Source organism: Labrus mixtus, chromosome 7 (assembly GCF_963584025.1).
Source record: "Labrus mixtus chromosome 7, fLabMix1.1, whole genome shotgun sequence".
In the NCBI taxonomy this organism is placed as follows: Eukaryota; Metazoa; Chordata; class Actinopteri; order Labriformes; family Labridae; genus Labrus; species Labrus mixtus.
Window position 1 is genome coordinate 4928026 of NC_083618.1, and position 17068 is coordinate 4945093.

General features: G+C 38.5%; 1 protein-coding gene across 2 annotated transcripts in view; it reads left to right on the forward strand.

The window, feature by feature from the left end:
* The window catches only part of slc2a9l2 (solute carrier family 2 member 9, like 2), a 113990-nt gene that overhangs the window by 86678 nt on the left and 10244 nt on the right, over positions 1–17068 (forward strand). For both annotated transcript variants that reach the window (XM_061042305.1, XM_061042306.1), the window contains exon 12: positions 4837–4964. In XM_061042305.1, the coding sequence (XP_060898288.1) occupies positions 4837–4964 (128 nt within the window). The remainder of the gene's footprint in view (positions 1–4836; positions 4965–17068) is intronic.

Consider the following 17068-nt stretch of genomic DNA (forward strand, 5'->3'; position numbering starts at 1 on the left):
TGTATCTCCATCGTGCACATATGCCCACATAAGAGAACAGGGGCCTGATTACACTACTGACTGGATTATTTAGAAACGCATCGTAACAGAACACTCACACACAGTGTGACTTTTATTGTTCCCTATCGGTGTGTCCATACATCCCGCAAGCAACGCAGCAAGAAGAACTCAAAAGAAGTGTGACACGACACAGCACCACGCTTTTATTCTCCTTTTTGTCAACTCACTTAGACATGGAAGAGGAATGAGGAAGGCGGGGGCTCTACGAGGCATCAACATTCGCTTTTCTCACTCAACAGAGGTTGTTAGTTTGTTTGACAAAGTGGAGATGGTGGGTCATTAGTAATATCTATATTTGCATTGAAATAATGTGCTGAGTGTAAACACCAGTGAAAAACTTTGTTCGGCTGTTTCTTAACAAGCCTTTGAGTTTTGTGATTTGAGTCATCAGCTCGTCAATACAAAGCACCACACGTTCATAATCTACCTTATATTTAAAAGCACTTTGTCATGCTGTATGGAAGGCGAAACTGAAATTCACACAGCAAAGACTTACATATTTGACGGTTGCAGTGTGTGTGGACAGTGAGTGTTGATCGTGTGCGATGCAATACAATGCTGGAATGCTGTTAGGACTCGGTGTAAAATGTAAATGCACCTTTGCTACATGATCAGATTAGCATTAGCTGCCTAGAGAGTGGAATAAACATCATAATCTGCCTTTTTCTGAACAAAGCTACACGTTTTATTAGTATCTGACAAGTCTTTATTGTCCAAATCATTTCTACTCTTGATTTAGGAGACTCCATGTTTTTAAAGAATTTTGTCGACCCAACTAATTAAGATGAGATCTTGATACAGAATATCTTGATACAGACCACGTTGTGGAAGGTGGAAAGTTTATGTGCAGCAGCAAGAGAACAAAACTAACCATGACTCTGTGAACAGGTAGCAGAGCTATGCTTGAATAACAATGTTATGCTTGCTGTTTGTATGGCAGCAGGAACACAAACAGATCAAATTTCATGAAGAAACAAACTGAATTTTGAGCTGCAGAAACATCATGGGGAGCAGGCTGGTGGGCAGGATTAACCAGGCTCAGTCTGTCCTCACTATGTGATTACTTTAGTTCATAAGTTTAGTGTTTGGTGAAAGAAAGAGGTCGGAAAAAGAAGCGGTTCACCATTTTCATTTAGCTTTTGAGGAATGACCAGAAATCCTAGTTCCAACATTAATCATCCTTAGTGAGCATATCCTCTACTCTCAGGGGAACCCGTCTACCTGCATATCTCATCACTGACAAATCATTTAGTTGAACTGTTTTGTCAGGTGATCAGTCTTTAAAATCCACATGAGGGCAGTTCACTTTTTGTCAGTTCAGTGCATGCATAAGCACAGTCTCCTGCAGTCACTTTTAATCAGTAAGTCACATTTGCTTTAAAACAAAGCTTTTTAATCAAATAATGAGACGGTTTATTATCACAGGCAATTAAATCTAAGAGATGCTGAGGGCTCCACTGAGCCTTTCTACAGTCAGCCTGTAATGGAAATCCTCCTGTGGTTTTTAGCCTTCTCAGTGGAAATTATGTGGCAACAAATAACCTAATTTTAGGATTAAATGGAACATCCAAAAAATATAGATGTAGGCAGGGGGCAATTCTGTAACCTTTGGGGGATATTTTGTGCATATTTGAGATGGAAAAAAAATACGAGAGCCACACTGACAGTATATATTGTTACCCAAGTAAAAAGGTTACAAAAACAGGCCAAACCAGGTCTAATATCCCAGTCCAGGGGGAAGAGGGCAGAAAAATGTGTTATTTTGTTCAGGGGAAAAAACTACCAAGAGTTGGCCTCATTCACCAATATCGCCTTACGATTTGTCTTAAATGTGTTAAAGAACAACCTAAGTCGGTTTCATGATGTGTTCTACAACAGGGGAATTGTTCACACCTGTGTTCTTAAATTGATAAATGCCATGTCCTTGTAAACTTGAAGCTCATCCATGTTTTTTCCTAATTAGCACAGATAAACACCCTGAGACTACAGGGATGGGTGCACACTTCACACCAAGAGGCAACCTCCAGGGTTGAAAAATTGAAACCAATGCACAAGTGCAGAACCTGCAGATCCCCGTTTGGCTGCTTTAGGGTTTGTTGCAGAAGCCCCGAAAGTCACATACACACCCCATTCAAAAATGCATGTTTTTACAGCAGAAATTAACTTGTTTATAGCCTGGTTTACTGCTTATGTCTCTATCGACACACACTATACAGTGGGTGAATTTAAAAAAATAATGATCCTGACTTGACTGACAGACGGGCATGGTGTTGCTGTTTGACGTCACTCAGGCGTCGTCCACTGTTACTTACAGTTTATGCTGAAAAAGTTGCACTGGATAAAAAGAGAGAGAGAGAGAGAGAGAGAGAGAGAGATGTCAGGAGTGCCCATATTAAAATCTTCAAAATACGGAGTACTGGAAACCAAGTTATAAATATTGAAGTAGCTGTAAAGGGGATGTAGTTCTGCTCGAAATGAAATCCAACAGGCTGATGTAATAACAGGATATTTATATGGTCAGTAATGGATACAAAAAAGAAACTACAAACAGATAAATCAGACTATATCACTAGTTCAGACAGATGATGGGCCTGCATCATGCTGTAATCAGAAAAGGATTCACACCAGATAAGTAAAACTAGTTTTATACCTGGGGGGGAAAATAACTGGAAACAGCCAGATACTGGCTGTGTCTCATATTTCTTCAAAATGAATGCGACCTGACATTTATTCTGAAAGCTGACACTAAAAAAACAATAATGTAATGGAACATCAGATGCATTTGTCCAGGGTTTCTTTTTAAGAAGCTGCTGTAAGAGGTCCACTCCGTCAAGCTGAGTAGTGATAAGACCTAACTCACAATTTAGTTGAGTTTCTTGGCCGTGAATCATACTTACAGTCGCCCACCAAAAGGCAGCAGCAACCTGAACCTCTCTTATGCTGCCGTCTTTCCCCACAAGTCACTGCTAAGGAGGAGGCTTCTCTCGCAGCTTGACACATTTTCAACTGTTGCATCAATGTTTGAGTGGGCTGAGAAAACATGTTATTGTCTTTAGATGACAAAAGTTGTTCAGGTTTGTGGTTATCTTCTGACAAGGATGTGACTCATTCTCATCATGTGTATTATGGAGATCGTATGCATTCTTTGCACACAAAGGTCTTAAAAGATTACAAGCCTTTTTTATTACAATGGATGTTTTGTCTTTTTTGCGCCGTTTAAATGTTTACAATTTAGAGATTACTAAAACAAATACAAGCACGACTCATACACTGCAGGGCTCCAATATTCCACAAATTGATTTCATTTGCCCTGCAGTGTGCGAGCGGTCTCTGTCTATGTTTTAGTGATTTCTTTGCTCGACTCTGCACCATGCCCTCTTTGGGTTTGGATGTGCGTCTTTTATTGATTATTGTACAACTTAGAGATTGCAATAACTAAAAAGTGTTGCACTTTCTCAGCAAACCTCCCACTGAGTTAAAAAAAATAAAATAAAATAAACACAAAGAAATACCAGAAACTAAGCTGAAAGTTAAAATTCTTGTAAGTTTGTTAAATAAATATATCAAAAAGTCTATACTTCCTGTCCACTAAACTAGAATCCCTTTGAACTTAAGGTTAGGGTTCCTGCTTAGAGAATGTGAGCTGCATAGAGATTCAGATGAACTTTTGGCTGAAGCTTTAAAACATCATGAAAATGTTTTTTCTACTGAACTCCACTGAACGTTTTCCTTTGGCTGATTCATTTAAAGTTTAAAGGTTATGAGCTCGTTATTGTCAGAGACTTATTCAGAGACAAACGGTAATATATATCATTGAAGTATTCACCAGTTATAAAACTGAAAAAGCCCTTTCATATTACAGATTTAGTGTTAGTGAAGTTGAAGCTATTTATTCTTTACGTATCAGCTAAACAGGATTAATTCTCCAGCATTTTAGTTTTAAAATGTTTTGAAATGACCCCTGGTGTTCTCTATTGCAGCTATCTGTCGGGATGAATTACGGCCTTTCACATTTAAACTCAGTGGGCTCAAGTTTTATTTATTTATTTTCAACAATTTCCCTCCCTTAGTTCGATGTCATTACCCACCAAAGCATCCAAATGTCAACATCTGCTCTCAGAGGTTTGGACATGTTGGTTGCAGATTGTGCTCGTGGGAAAGCCAGAGGAGCTCCTGAACCGCAACAACAGGAAACCTAGTGTTTATAACGTTATTTTATTATTTCAGCTTTTATTGAAACACTACATAATGACTTTATTCCCAAATCATATCATTTTTTTAATCAATATTTATTAATTTGCTTCAAAGTCATGCAGCCCAGCTGTAACCTTCAGACTTGTGGCAGAAGTACATTTATCTCCATAAGATATTTTAGCATGAAGCATTATATTTCTTGAGTAAAGTAAATATATTTATGGTCACAAGAAGTCTGTTTTCCTAAGAGTCGGGCTCATATGGATATATCCAGGATTTCAATTCGGTCCAAGAAATTGCTGATTGTATCTTCAGTGTCTATAAAATGATAATATGAGAGTTTTCTGATAAGGGATTATGGGTTTGGGGCCAGGGAGTAAGAGGGGGTGGTATATGGTATTAGGGGGGGTAGAATGAATAAGAGAGTGGTAAAAACCTGATGAGGTATAATTATGCTTTTCCCTTTCCAACAATAAGCAGTATTGTTTTATCTGGCTTGTTAGTACACACTGATGTTCACAGCAAAGTGTGCTCTGTTTGTGTTGTTGCTGTCACTAATTGTCTTCTCCTTTGCTCTGTCAGGTGGCATCCCCTTTGTCCTGACTGGGGAGCTGTTTGAACAGTCCTATCGACCCGCCGCCTTCATGATTGCTGGCACCGTAAACTGGCTGTCCAACTTCGCTGTGGGCCTCCTCTTCCCATTCATTCAGGTGAGTTAGAACGTCTTAAAGCTGTTTGTGTGCACTTTGTATCAGATTTGGGGGGTCAGGTTTTAGAGTTGAGTCAGCTCAGGGCAACGGCATCAGCAGATATGCTTCAGATAAATAAAGGGCTCTTTTTTTAAAAAAAGCCAAAAATGAAGTGTCACACACTGAGACAAGTCGATCGGCCGACTGTCAGCGAAACCGAGCTAACACCAGCCGTGAATGTCTCTTCAACCGTTGCTGTCAATTTGATGGTGTCAGTGGTAATTAACGCCTGCTGCGACCGCCCGGTATATAAAGTTTGGAGCAGATTTGTTTTGGCTCATTAGTCAAGAGACCTGTTTTCCGACACTTGTAGTCCTTTCACATAGCATTACCTTATATTTATGCAACCAGGTGTATTTTTGCCTCTGGTAGGGTCACTGATCTTTTCTAATTTACAAGCTTTTCCAAATAAGGGTTTAAATTAATGATCACAGAGTGCCTGACTCAACATGCACTGTTACGTTCCTTTTTTCATCAAGGGGAATATTCATACTAGATGATACAGACAAGTTGTAACAGATTGTCTCTGCTGAAACACAGTGAGATGATAATGGAAAAATTCAACTACTGACTTATGCAGGGAAGCTTACTTCATGCTGCTCTGCTCCTCTCAGCTCCGGTGCAGGGTGTTTTAAGGTCAGATCTGACTTTCAATACGAGACATGGAAAAAATAAAAATAAAATCCAGCCTATAAACCAGTGTTATCAAGACCTCGGCTGAACGAGCAATGAGGAACAGCAGCGAAGCCACCAAGGCTGCTTCCACCATGAATTTAAAGGGTTGAAACATTATCTTTAGCCAGGTCATCATGAGAGGAACACTCACCCTGTGAAATCATTTGATCACAGTTTTAGAATCAGAATCAGGTTTGTTGCTCAGGTTTACACCAAAACAAGGACTTTGTCAAAACAATGAACATAGAAGATCATTTTAGGCTTAAGGGAAACAGTTTTTTAATAAGAATGGAGAAATCCACCTTGAGGATGATGATCCATGTTTTTTTAAGGAGTGGAGAATAATACCGTTGAATAAGAACAGCCGATTAGTGCCTGAAAGTGAAATACTTTTCCTGGAAACAGCATGGTCCTCTTTCATCTTCTTAAACCCGACTGCTGCTGCAGGGGGCTCCACATTGCTCCCTCCTCTCATTTTACCTCCCCTATTTTACTCCCCCTCTGTACTTTGCCTTCTGTATTTGGCTTTTTTTCCTCTCCTCTTTACTCCAGCCTCCATTACCGTCCTTCTTTCCTTTTTAAGCTCACTGTCTATCACTTCACGTTGACTTGTGAAGTACCCTCCTGGAGTACATTGTGTTCTTTGTAAACTTTTGGAACAGGGGTTCGGTGGCATTAGACAACATTGCTTTGTTCCATTTTTGAGCACTTGATGGATGTGCCCTGCATTATTTTAGAGGGCACTGCACTTTAAACTAATGCAGTGGGCACAAGTTTTTACTTTTTTAGTGTGTCTCCTAAAAATGTGGACAGAGACAAGTCACTCATGCGCTGTGTCTGAAACCTCCAGTTTACTATAATGTGCTCTATAAATTGATGCAGGGAGATGAACTTTTGCTTTGACAGCTGCATGATGAGCCCTCAAATTGGATGTATTTCCTGTTCACAGGGACCCTGCTGATGCATATTATGCATATATAATACGTCTCCTTTTCCCTTTTTATTGGTTGGAATCTGAAATCCATTGCCATTGTTTCCTCATTAAAAGCAATCTCATTACTGGAGGTGAACAAACACTTGGTGCAGAAATAACACTATTAACTCTTGTTCTCATTGACATTATTACTGTTCAATAGACACACACTGAAGTGTGTAACAAGTGTTGTGTTTAGCCATTCCCTGTTTTTGACTTATACCACAATAATGCAGTGCTGTGCTTATTCCAACCGACCTGTACATATACACAGTCAAACTTATTTGTAATAATAATCATGGGAGTAAAATAAATGCTCTGTTTTTGGTTGTCTTCTGAAAAAGTCTTTCAGGTGCAATATTAAGTAGCTTAGTGTTGCATGTACAACACACACTACTGTCTGCTAACAATGCCATGATTCAATTTGTGGCATTTCAGAGCTGCTGACAGTTCCTAGAACTATGAAAAAAGTTCCTGCAGTCTGAAAACTCCCACATGCTGATAGTAGAGAAGTGAATGTTTAAACTTTAAAACATCAAATCCTCATGTTTTGTTTTGCAGAGGAGGGATTGCAGACAATGATACACAAGGAGGGAAGGCAGGCAGCAAAATCAGATTTGGCTGATTGCATGGTAGATCAAGCCACTACAGATTCATACAGCACATCATTCTCTCTTTTTGACTCTTTTTTGGCTTGGCGTTTTCTGCTAGGGCCCAATTAGGCACTATAGTACCGCAGAGATGCTCCACATTTAATATTTGTGTACAACGTGCGGACACACAGTCGCCACAGGGAATAAACAAGAAATACTCTTAACATCATTCTGATACTGTTCATTTTGATGTTCCTTTCATAAAGCTGCATACTGCAAGGGCCTTTAAATTCTGTCTGCATAAGTGATGGATTTAATGAATAGCTCTAGCAGCATAGTTTTCTTATTAAGTAAATTGCTACCTCCCTGCTCTCACACCTGGCATGCCAAAATGTATGTAAGGTATAGGATAAATACATAATTAATGAACACAAAAATCAGCACATTTGAATCAATGCACATTCTCCTAAAATGAACTACAACCAATTGAAAGTGATTAGAAATGTATTCAATTGGGTTCCAACGCAATTATCTCCGACTAAACTGGCTTTAAAGGGTTGCTTCTGTTGTTCAAACTATTCTATTCCTTTGTGAATCCAGTGTCTATAGGAGATAAGGACAGCTCCCATATGGCTGCTCTCCCTTGCCAATATTACAACCCAGACAGAAAAAAGAGATTACTCAGAGGACTCTGGGGTCTAAGAAGTGACATTTTCTAAAATATCAGCCTCCTTAACCAGGCCTGTAATGTTTCTATGCCATGTGTAGAATAAGATATGTTGCACATGAGAACTTCCCACTCGTTTACACCAGCAGCCAAACCAATATCCTCAACAAAACCACAGACAAAGGCTCCGACGAGAAATAAACTCAGCCGTGAGAGGGCTAGGCAACGATCAGTGGGAGCAAATCAAACTCTCTGGACCTTTAAAATGTCATTTACATTCCTCTTCATGTGGATATTATCATCAGCTTTATTAAGATGCAGATACAAGCGGTACTCGTTACCACTGCACTACAACAGCTCTGTTGAATTCAAATTGAATGACAGACTCTGCAGCGAGAAGAGGACCAAGGCCAACGCAAGGAGAAGAACCATCTTCAGCACTTTTTTTTTAACTGTATGAAATGATTGCTGAGTTAGTGTTTTCAACACCAAGGTTAACATTGAAAAGATAAAATCCTGCACATCACTCTTGCTCGGCAGCACCAATTGATTAGAAAAAACCACAACGTTTCGGTCCCTCTGAACCTTTGTCAAATGTGATAAAAAAGAAGTGAAGGAAAAAAAGTGATTCTAATGTTCTCCAATACATATAGCAGCAAAGGGGATGATGTAGACCCACATTGAGAAGATGTGGGAACTAAGAAACCAAGCGTTACCCCATATAGACTTTCAGAGTGGGGAAAGCCTTTTCTTTATTTGTTATTTTGCTGTGAGAGGAACAAAACACGTAAATCCTGCCCACTGTACAGCCTGTTTCACGGCTACCCACTGTAGGAAAACAATGATGTGACACGTTTTTTCTACATTTAAATGTTTAAATATGAATTCAAAAAGGATCACCTTGTTTTTTTTGGATACGGCAAACTCCACAGCCTCCCTAAATCCGACTTGCTGTTGTAACTCACAGTGACCTGAACATTCCCAACGATGATGAAGTGAGACAAGGTGAAAAGAAATGCACACATCACAGCAGCACTTGATGAGGTTTTCTGCCAACTCACTCTCACTCTGATGCAATTTCTGTCTTTCCTTTAAACCATGTTTATCTCAGTCTGTGTACTGTTTAGTTTTCACTTCATGTGCCTTCTCAAATTAAGTTGATTTCAATCCTTTTTTGTTGTTGGTGTCACTTTGACCCTCTATTACTTTTTCTCTCTGTTTTCCTTCTTTTCTTTTTTCCACCGAAGTTAACAGACTGACGTAAGGTTTGCCGCACTTCACTCTGCAGATTGATATGATAATAGATAAGCCCTTTAGAGTCTCTGATCAGAGCTGCATCTGTGAAGGTCTGTTTTTTTTAGTGCAGCAGTCGCAGAAACAAACAGCTATTTAATACAGTAATAGTTTATTAAGAGTAGAAAATAATTTGCCTGCTGTTACACTCATTATAAACATGGTCCACTTAGTGCACCAAGTGTGGATTATTTTGTTCCCATCATGCCTGTGTGTGGCTTGGTATAGCTTCCTGATTTAGCCCCTCACATCCAAGGCCAGAGGGTTAACCATTGGGTGAGGATGTTAAATTATTCTGTGTGCCTTGAATACAAACTGTGTCCCTCTGGAATGTTTGGGGGGATATCAGGCTGGGAGACTGAGACATGCAGCTGTGTGGGCAGTGAAGGTTCATTTGTGAAGAAAACGTATCCACAGTGGCCTGCAGGTACATTATCTCTGCCAAACCTGGCTGACAGCATGCAGGTTCAGATGCTTTGCTCAGGACTTGAGGTCTGCCTCTGTGTGTTTGGCTCTTGGGAGCCAAGCTATGTGCAGTGACATGAAATGTGTGTGCTGTCCCACAAAGCCAGCGTGCAAGCTCTACATGGAGAGTAATGTAAGGGGGATGAAGAGACTCATTATTATTCCTTTTCTTCCTGCAAGTCTTGGAAAGGTTAAATCAGATTTAAATTATTTGACACAAAAAAAAACTTCGCAATCTGGATGGAAGTCTAACTGGATACATGCAATTTGCAGCCCGATCACGCCGTCGCTAGTGTCATTGTTTGCCTTTTAAATTACTCGGAGGCAGTATGGTGCATGATAAGCAGCTCATTTGTGTTTTTCTGTTATATTTCTGCCAACATTCTCGCATTAGCAGATTCTGCATTGTACTTTCCACAATAGAATCTTGTTTACAGTAACCTGCAGTAAAAATCAGTTCATAAGCGGATAAATGAATTTGGGTGGAAGATACGTTTATAACAACCAGCATCTTCAAAAACAAAATGTAAATGTTTAAAAACACTGATATCACCACCTACAGTTATATTTTTCTTGCAAGCCCACCCTCAACAAGATCCAGGTACAGCATTGACTTCAATGTGACTGGTTTCACTGCAGCTGTGTGGCAGACTACAGCTTTCCACAGTCGTAGGTGTCTGGATTTATTGTAGAGAAAGTGCACGCCAAATGAACACGCTAGACCTGAATATTCCCAGGAGGTTCCATCCATAGAATTGGATGCAGAGCTCCCATTTGTTTCCCAATCAATGAGTACCAGAGTGAAAACCATTTAGCTTGCTGGGTGAGATTGCTCACCATTACTCCAAATTGACAAAATGTTCCTATAAGGACATATTTTAATTTTATTAATAATTCTGACTTTTTAATAGGCCACAATTTTACTTCTCCACTTCCCACAACGTTGCAGTTTAACATCCTGTGATAGTGTTATTCAGTTGCAAAAATCAATACAAATTAATATTTAACAGCTGCTCCTTGTAATAAATACAGTACGGTGCACAATGGGGAAGAAACAATTGGGAGTTTTAGATGAAAGGACAAACATGTAGGCTAGCACTGTAGATATTTTTGTTAATGCCATGTATCAAACAGGAAGCAGAGCATGTACATAGAGCTGAACAGTTCATATTAAATATGACGCCCTGTGCTACTTGTTGGTATTACTGTTATTTATTTATTTTACAGGGATTTATTTTAGTCTATTTCAATGGAATACAAAGAAGTCAAGAAACGGGTCTACACTTGGACTTCATATGATCAAAATGGCTGGGCTGTAGTGAAAAGCTTACATTGTCAACAGAGGACAAAAACACTAACATCATTCAGTACATGATCCACCATGTGCAAAACCCTGAGCAGAATTTTAAAGGCCTGTGTGTAACCCATGTAGGGAAGCCAACATGGCTGGTTAGAAATTTAGATACACAATACGAAAAATAAATACTCACAAATATATTGAAGGTCATTGTCGACAACACAGTATTTACACAAAAACAAAACAGGGTTGTTTCTCTGACTGATACAGACATTGGATGATCAGAATCCTCATAAATGTTCAATAAGAAATTAACAGTTTCATAAAAATATCAGCATAAATAACATTTGTATTCCAACTCAAATGCCCTTTCTTAAATCTTCAAACACCTTGTTGTTGTAAGTAAAGTTTCAGTGAAAAATAACTATGAGAGATCAGCATTAGTCATTGTTACCTTGCAGTTAAAGAGTAAATACAGAAAAACATCAGATGTAAATATAATACAGCCATAGCTGTCTGCACACCTTATAAGTAAAGTTCATGTTTATTTGTACCTAATTTAACACTAATGATTAGCTAAGACCAATGATTTGATACACCTTCCTGTGCAGTATGTGACAGACCTTGTGGGTAAACAAGTGGGTAAACAAATAGTTTGTCAGTGCACTCTCCATAAGTATACATTATTACCCATTTCTCCTGACCTTGAATTCCAATTGTTTAGGTCCAAATAGCCTCGTCAACTGATCCTACTTGTAAGTATCAGTATAGGAATTAGTAAGAATTTGTTTAATTTAACCAAATAACCTGCATTAAACATGTCTGTATAGTGTTACCAATAACTCCAAGATATTGCACCAGTTTACCATAATAAGAACCATCATAAGAACCATCACAAGAACCATCATAACCATAGCAAAAACCATCACAAGAACCATCATAAAAACCATCACAAGAACCATCATAAGAACCATTACAAAAACCATCACAAGAACCATCATAAAAACCATCACAAGAACCATCATAAGAACCATTACAAAAACCATCATAAGAACCATTACAAAAACCATCATAAGAACATTACAAAAACCATCACAAGAACCATCATAAAAACCATCACAAGAACCATCATAAGAACCATTACAAAAACCATCATAAGAACCATTACAAAAACCATCATAAGAACATTACAAAAACCATCACAAGAACCATCATAAGAACCATCACAAGAACCATCATAACCATAGCAAAAACCATCACAAGAACCATCATAAAAACCATCACAAGAACCATCATAAGAACCATCACAAAAACCATCACAAAAATCATCACAAGAACCATCACAAAAACCATCACAAGAACCATCATAAGAACCATTACAAAAACCATCACAAGAACCATCACAAAAACCATCATAAGAACCATCACAAAAACCATCACAAGAACCATCACAAAAACCATCACAAGAACCATCATAAGAACCATCATAAAAACCATCACAAGAACCATCATAAAAACCATCACAAAAACCATCACAAGAACCATCACAAAAACCATCATAAGAACCATCATAAAAACCATTACAAAAACCATCACAAGAACCATCATAAAAACCATTACAAAAACCATTACAAGAACCATCATAAGAACCATTATAAGAACCACCATAAGAACCATCGTAAGGCAACACAAGAACCAAAGAACATGAGCTTAGAAGAAGAGAACCAGAGATTTAAAATAATGTAAGCAACTAAAAGAGATCAATTAAAAGAGCTAAAAGCAAATAAAAATAGACAACAGCTATTAAAAGGTAATAGCAATAAAAGATGTGAGGACAATAGAAATTCAAGTGATAATAATAAAAAGAGATAAAGGTAGATATATACATGTTACTAAATGAGAGCATGACAATAGTACTATTTATCCTGATCACAATACAGCTTTTCTTTTTTTCTATTGATTAATTCAAATTTGAACTAAGTTGTACATGCTCCATGTCATATTTACGTTGTCAATACTCTCACTTTTCACAATGCCAATAAGGGTTTGCACTCCTTTACTACTTCTTTGTGAGAGAAACAAAAACAATGGCTTTGATGAATCAATATAAATGAACCACAGTACAGAGGGATAGAATATGTGAATCTGTGCAAATGCAAAGTAAGGGTGTGAAATTGCAAAAACAGCCTGAAGGAATGATCCGCTCTGCAGTGAAAATGAGCAGAAAATGAGGCTGAAAATTAGTGCTATTATGTGCATTTTTTTTTTCTTAATCAAGAGAGAAGGAGAACAGTGTTTTTTTGGGAAAACAGCTTGTTACTAGTACATGTGCTCTTTTTTTACTCTCTGTTGGGTTCCTTTCCCTCTCTCTGTGATGTTTTGTAGCAATCTTTATTTCCCCTGCAGGCATCCTGAATACATTCCTTTTACACGTAGTGGGATTGAAATGATTCCAATGTGCTTTGACCTCACTGTACATTGATCATTAATGGATAACGAATAGGTGCTTTTAACCTGCGAAGATGATCTATGACATGGAGATCAAATGGACTTTCAGTTTATTTCCACAGAAAGGTACATTTCTAAGCTAACCTTGATAGAATACCTCAGCTGTATTTTTTTCATGAAAGGAAGGTACCAAAGGCAAGGGATATGTGTTGTTATTGAACTGCAAATCAATCTGAAATTTTCCATTTGAATTGGTCACATCTAACAAAACTGGCTCTTTTTCCTTTATGCCTCCTTTTTTTCTCAAGACAACATGTAGTCAACCTTTCTGTTGCTCTGTAGTGCAGTTCGTTGTTTCTGTTTGTATTTTTCCTATTCGTTCTCTCTTTCTCTCTCTCTCACACTCACTCACTCACTCACTCAATCACACACTCGCGCTCCCACAAGGGCACAAATAAAGTAAGGCTGGTGTTTGTACTGTTTGTGCTATAAATCAACATGTTTTTAAGGGATAAAAAAACGTCTTTTCCAGGTTTATATGCATGTTTTTGTTTACCTTTATCTTCTGTGCTACCCTAGACCTTGTACATGCAATTGGTTTCCTAAAAACATAAAGTATTAGAAGCTGCATGCTGGTGCATTGCAGGGTTTCCCTAGGTCTTGAGGTGTTTTTTTTGTTCTTAATGTTTCCTAAAACGATTGTTTCCTTAATCGATCTCATCCACAGTGATTAATGTTGCTTCTGCTGAGAGAGTCACGTCTGATTTTATAGCACTTGAAACATTTCCTGTAGAGACTGACAAACCCTAACAAACATAGAAAAAAGCAGATATAAAGTGTGGAAAGTTCCAGCCAACCGTCCCTAAAAAGCACAAAAAGACTGTTTTTGTTGAAACACGCTCATCAACAGACCCTACAGCCCGCTCTCTCTCTGCATTTAAGAGCAGCTTACATTATATATTTTTTAATGTCAGAGTACAACTTACTGTGTCTACTTGAAGGCTGTAGAAACAACAAGGAAAACGTGACCATCTTTTGGGAAACCATAGATGATATAAAACACGGACACAGTGACGTCACCTCTGAAGAGGGGTTTTGAAGCCAAACATATTGGAAATGCTGAATTTACCAACTTTTGATCAATCCAGAAACAGAGAAAGATGCAGAGCTGAGGAAGGCCTTGAGGCTCCTGACAAACAGCTACAAGTGCTTCCACCTCTCAGTCAACCCAGCCATTTGTGCAAATTAATGAATTACTCTTAGGGCTTATAAAATCAAAACAGATGCAACAAAAAACTGCAACTCCTCGAGTGTCTGCTTGAGGCTGGCTTTAAAAGACCCAGAAGTCATACATACCTATTCAAAAATGCTAATTTTCTACAGCAGAAATCTGTGGTGGGACGAAAGAAAAAAAAAATCAAGAATGAAATAACAAGACCAGTGTGACTTAACTCAATCGGGTGATGCAGGATGCCAACACAAAGGCTAATTTCACGTTTTGCACAAACTGAAATTAGTTTTTTGTTGACTACCTAATGGTTTTTGTAGGACATGTGAAAAAAAGGATCAATAAAGAAATCAATCAATCTTTGGTAGCATGTTTGTGCAGCTTGCCTTAGATGGCTAATCATTTAATAGCTCTGTCCTTTAACAATGTAACACACATCTTCACGGATTGTTCTAAAACTTGGTTGGTTGATTGGATGTTGTCCAATACCTCAAACAAAGTGGATTCTTGGAGAAAAGGTGTCCTCTTGCTAGGAACTAATAGCGTAAGTTGATTCAGGGAGTGATGGTAATATTTATTGATTCTAGGCACTTGTTAAATCTCATGCACTCTTTAAAATCTCCAGTATTTCCACGTCATAAGGTTCAAGTCCAAGTGAAGTCACAAGTCACTGATGTCAGAGTCCAAGTCTAGTTGTAAGTCCTTCATGATCGTGGCATGCTGAGTCATCAAGTCTTACTCAAGTCGAAGTATTGTATCCTCATTAAAACCTGCTAGAGGACAGTCCCCTTCCCGAATTCACATTTAGCCAGTTAATTGTTAGGGATGCAGCAGCAAGATGTTTAAAAACTTCCCCCCAATGTGGTCAGGTGGCTGACCCAACCAGCACAATACACAACAACTTTATCAAGTATTTTCATTTTACCTTTATTTATTCTCGAGAAATCATTGACGGCAAGCTCTCATTTACAATGACGTAGAGAGTACAATTAAAACGAATAAGAGACAGAAAAAAGACAAAAAAACAACGAAGACAAAATACATAGATTATAAGACCAGAAGAATAAGCAGTAAGCAGGGAACTACAGTTAATAACATTTACACTCATGAGTACAGTGAATTGTGATCAAGTTTTTAAATTGACCCATGGTAACCATTGTATTGAGTTTTAATGTGTTTTGTATTGTGTTCCAGGTGTGTGGCAGCACAATAGGTGAAGGATGTTTTCCCAAAGTTCGTTTTTACTCGTGGAACCGTTAACGTTAGCCAGTCACTTGATCGAGTCTGATACTTATTTACAGCCCAGATTAATAAAGAAGTGATGCTGGTAGATTACCCGCAAGTGATTTATAAATAAATAGCAGCCAATGCCTTTCACGTCTAACTGTTAGTGAAGGCCAACCAACTTTATCGTACAGGATGCAACGATGAGTGGAATATTTGTCACCAGTGATAAATCTGAGGGCGGAGTGATAAACTGTGTCTAATGATTTTAGGGTGTATGCTTTTAAGTTTGCAATGTCAAACAATACTTTATGTATTCATCTCTTAAAAGAAGCAGGGGCATTACACATGACAAAAGCCACGATTGTGTATTGGAGGAAGCTGTTGGGAGTTACAGTGGAAGAAATATCAGATCCACATAGTGTTAAAAGGAACCTGCCAGTATCCTTTAAGCTTGTCTACCTTAGTGATGTATTTGGAAGGGCTAATTTCATCAATGCAGTCATCAATAAGTGGCAACGAGTAAGCATCTGGTACAGTCACTGAATTTACCTTGCGGAAATCTATACAAAACCTTGGGCTGCCATCAGGCTTTGTATCTAGGAAATGGAGGGCTCCAAAGACTGCAATTCGGCACTGCAAATCCGTTTCGTACAAGATATTCAACCTCCTTTTTCATGAATTCTCTCTTTGCTGGATTTCTTCCCACACACTCTAAGGGGAGTTTAAAAAAGTAACTTATTTGTTTTGATTTTATAAGTTATGAGTTATGCATGGTTAGGTGCATGGCTTACCTGATTGACGGGTGGGTTGGATATAAGCTTTGTCAAGTGGCTTAAAAACCACCTCAGCTCTAACGCTCAGTCTGTCCTTCGGTTGACTGAGAGTTAGGATGACAGATAATTTCCAGCATGGTGACTGGCATCTGGAATCCAAAGCCCTCTGCACTGACCAATGGGTGACATCACTCAGGCTTAGTCCGCGATTATTTACAGTCTATGGTTCCAATAGTCATTTTAACATCAGACTTAAGGGGAGTCTTTGAATCTTGCAGTCTCAAGTGCACATTTGAGAAAATGCTTTTTTTTTGCAGTTTCACATTAGCTGCATCTTTCAACATGCAATACTCTTCTTTTGCTCAGATTTTGGTCTCCACTATCTCCAGAAGGAAATGTCCAACCTAATACCTGTTCAATGCTCAA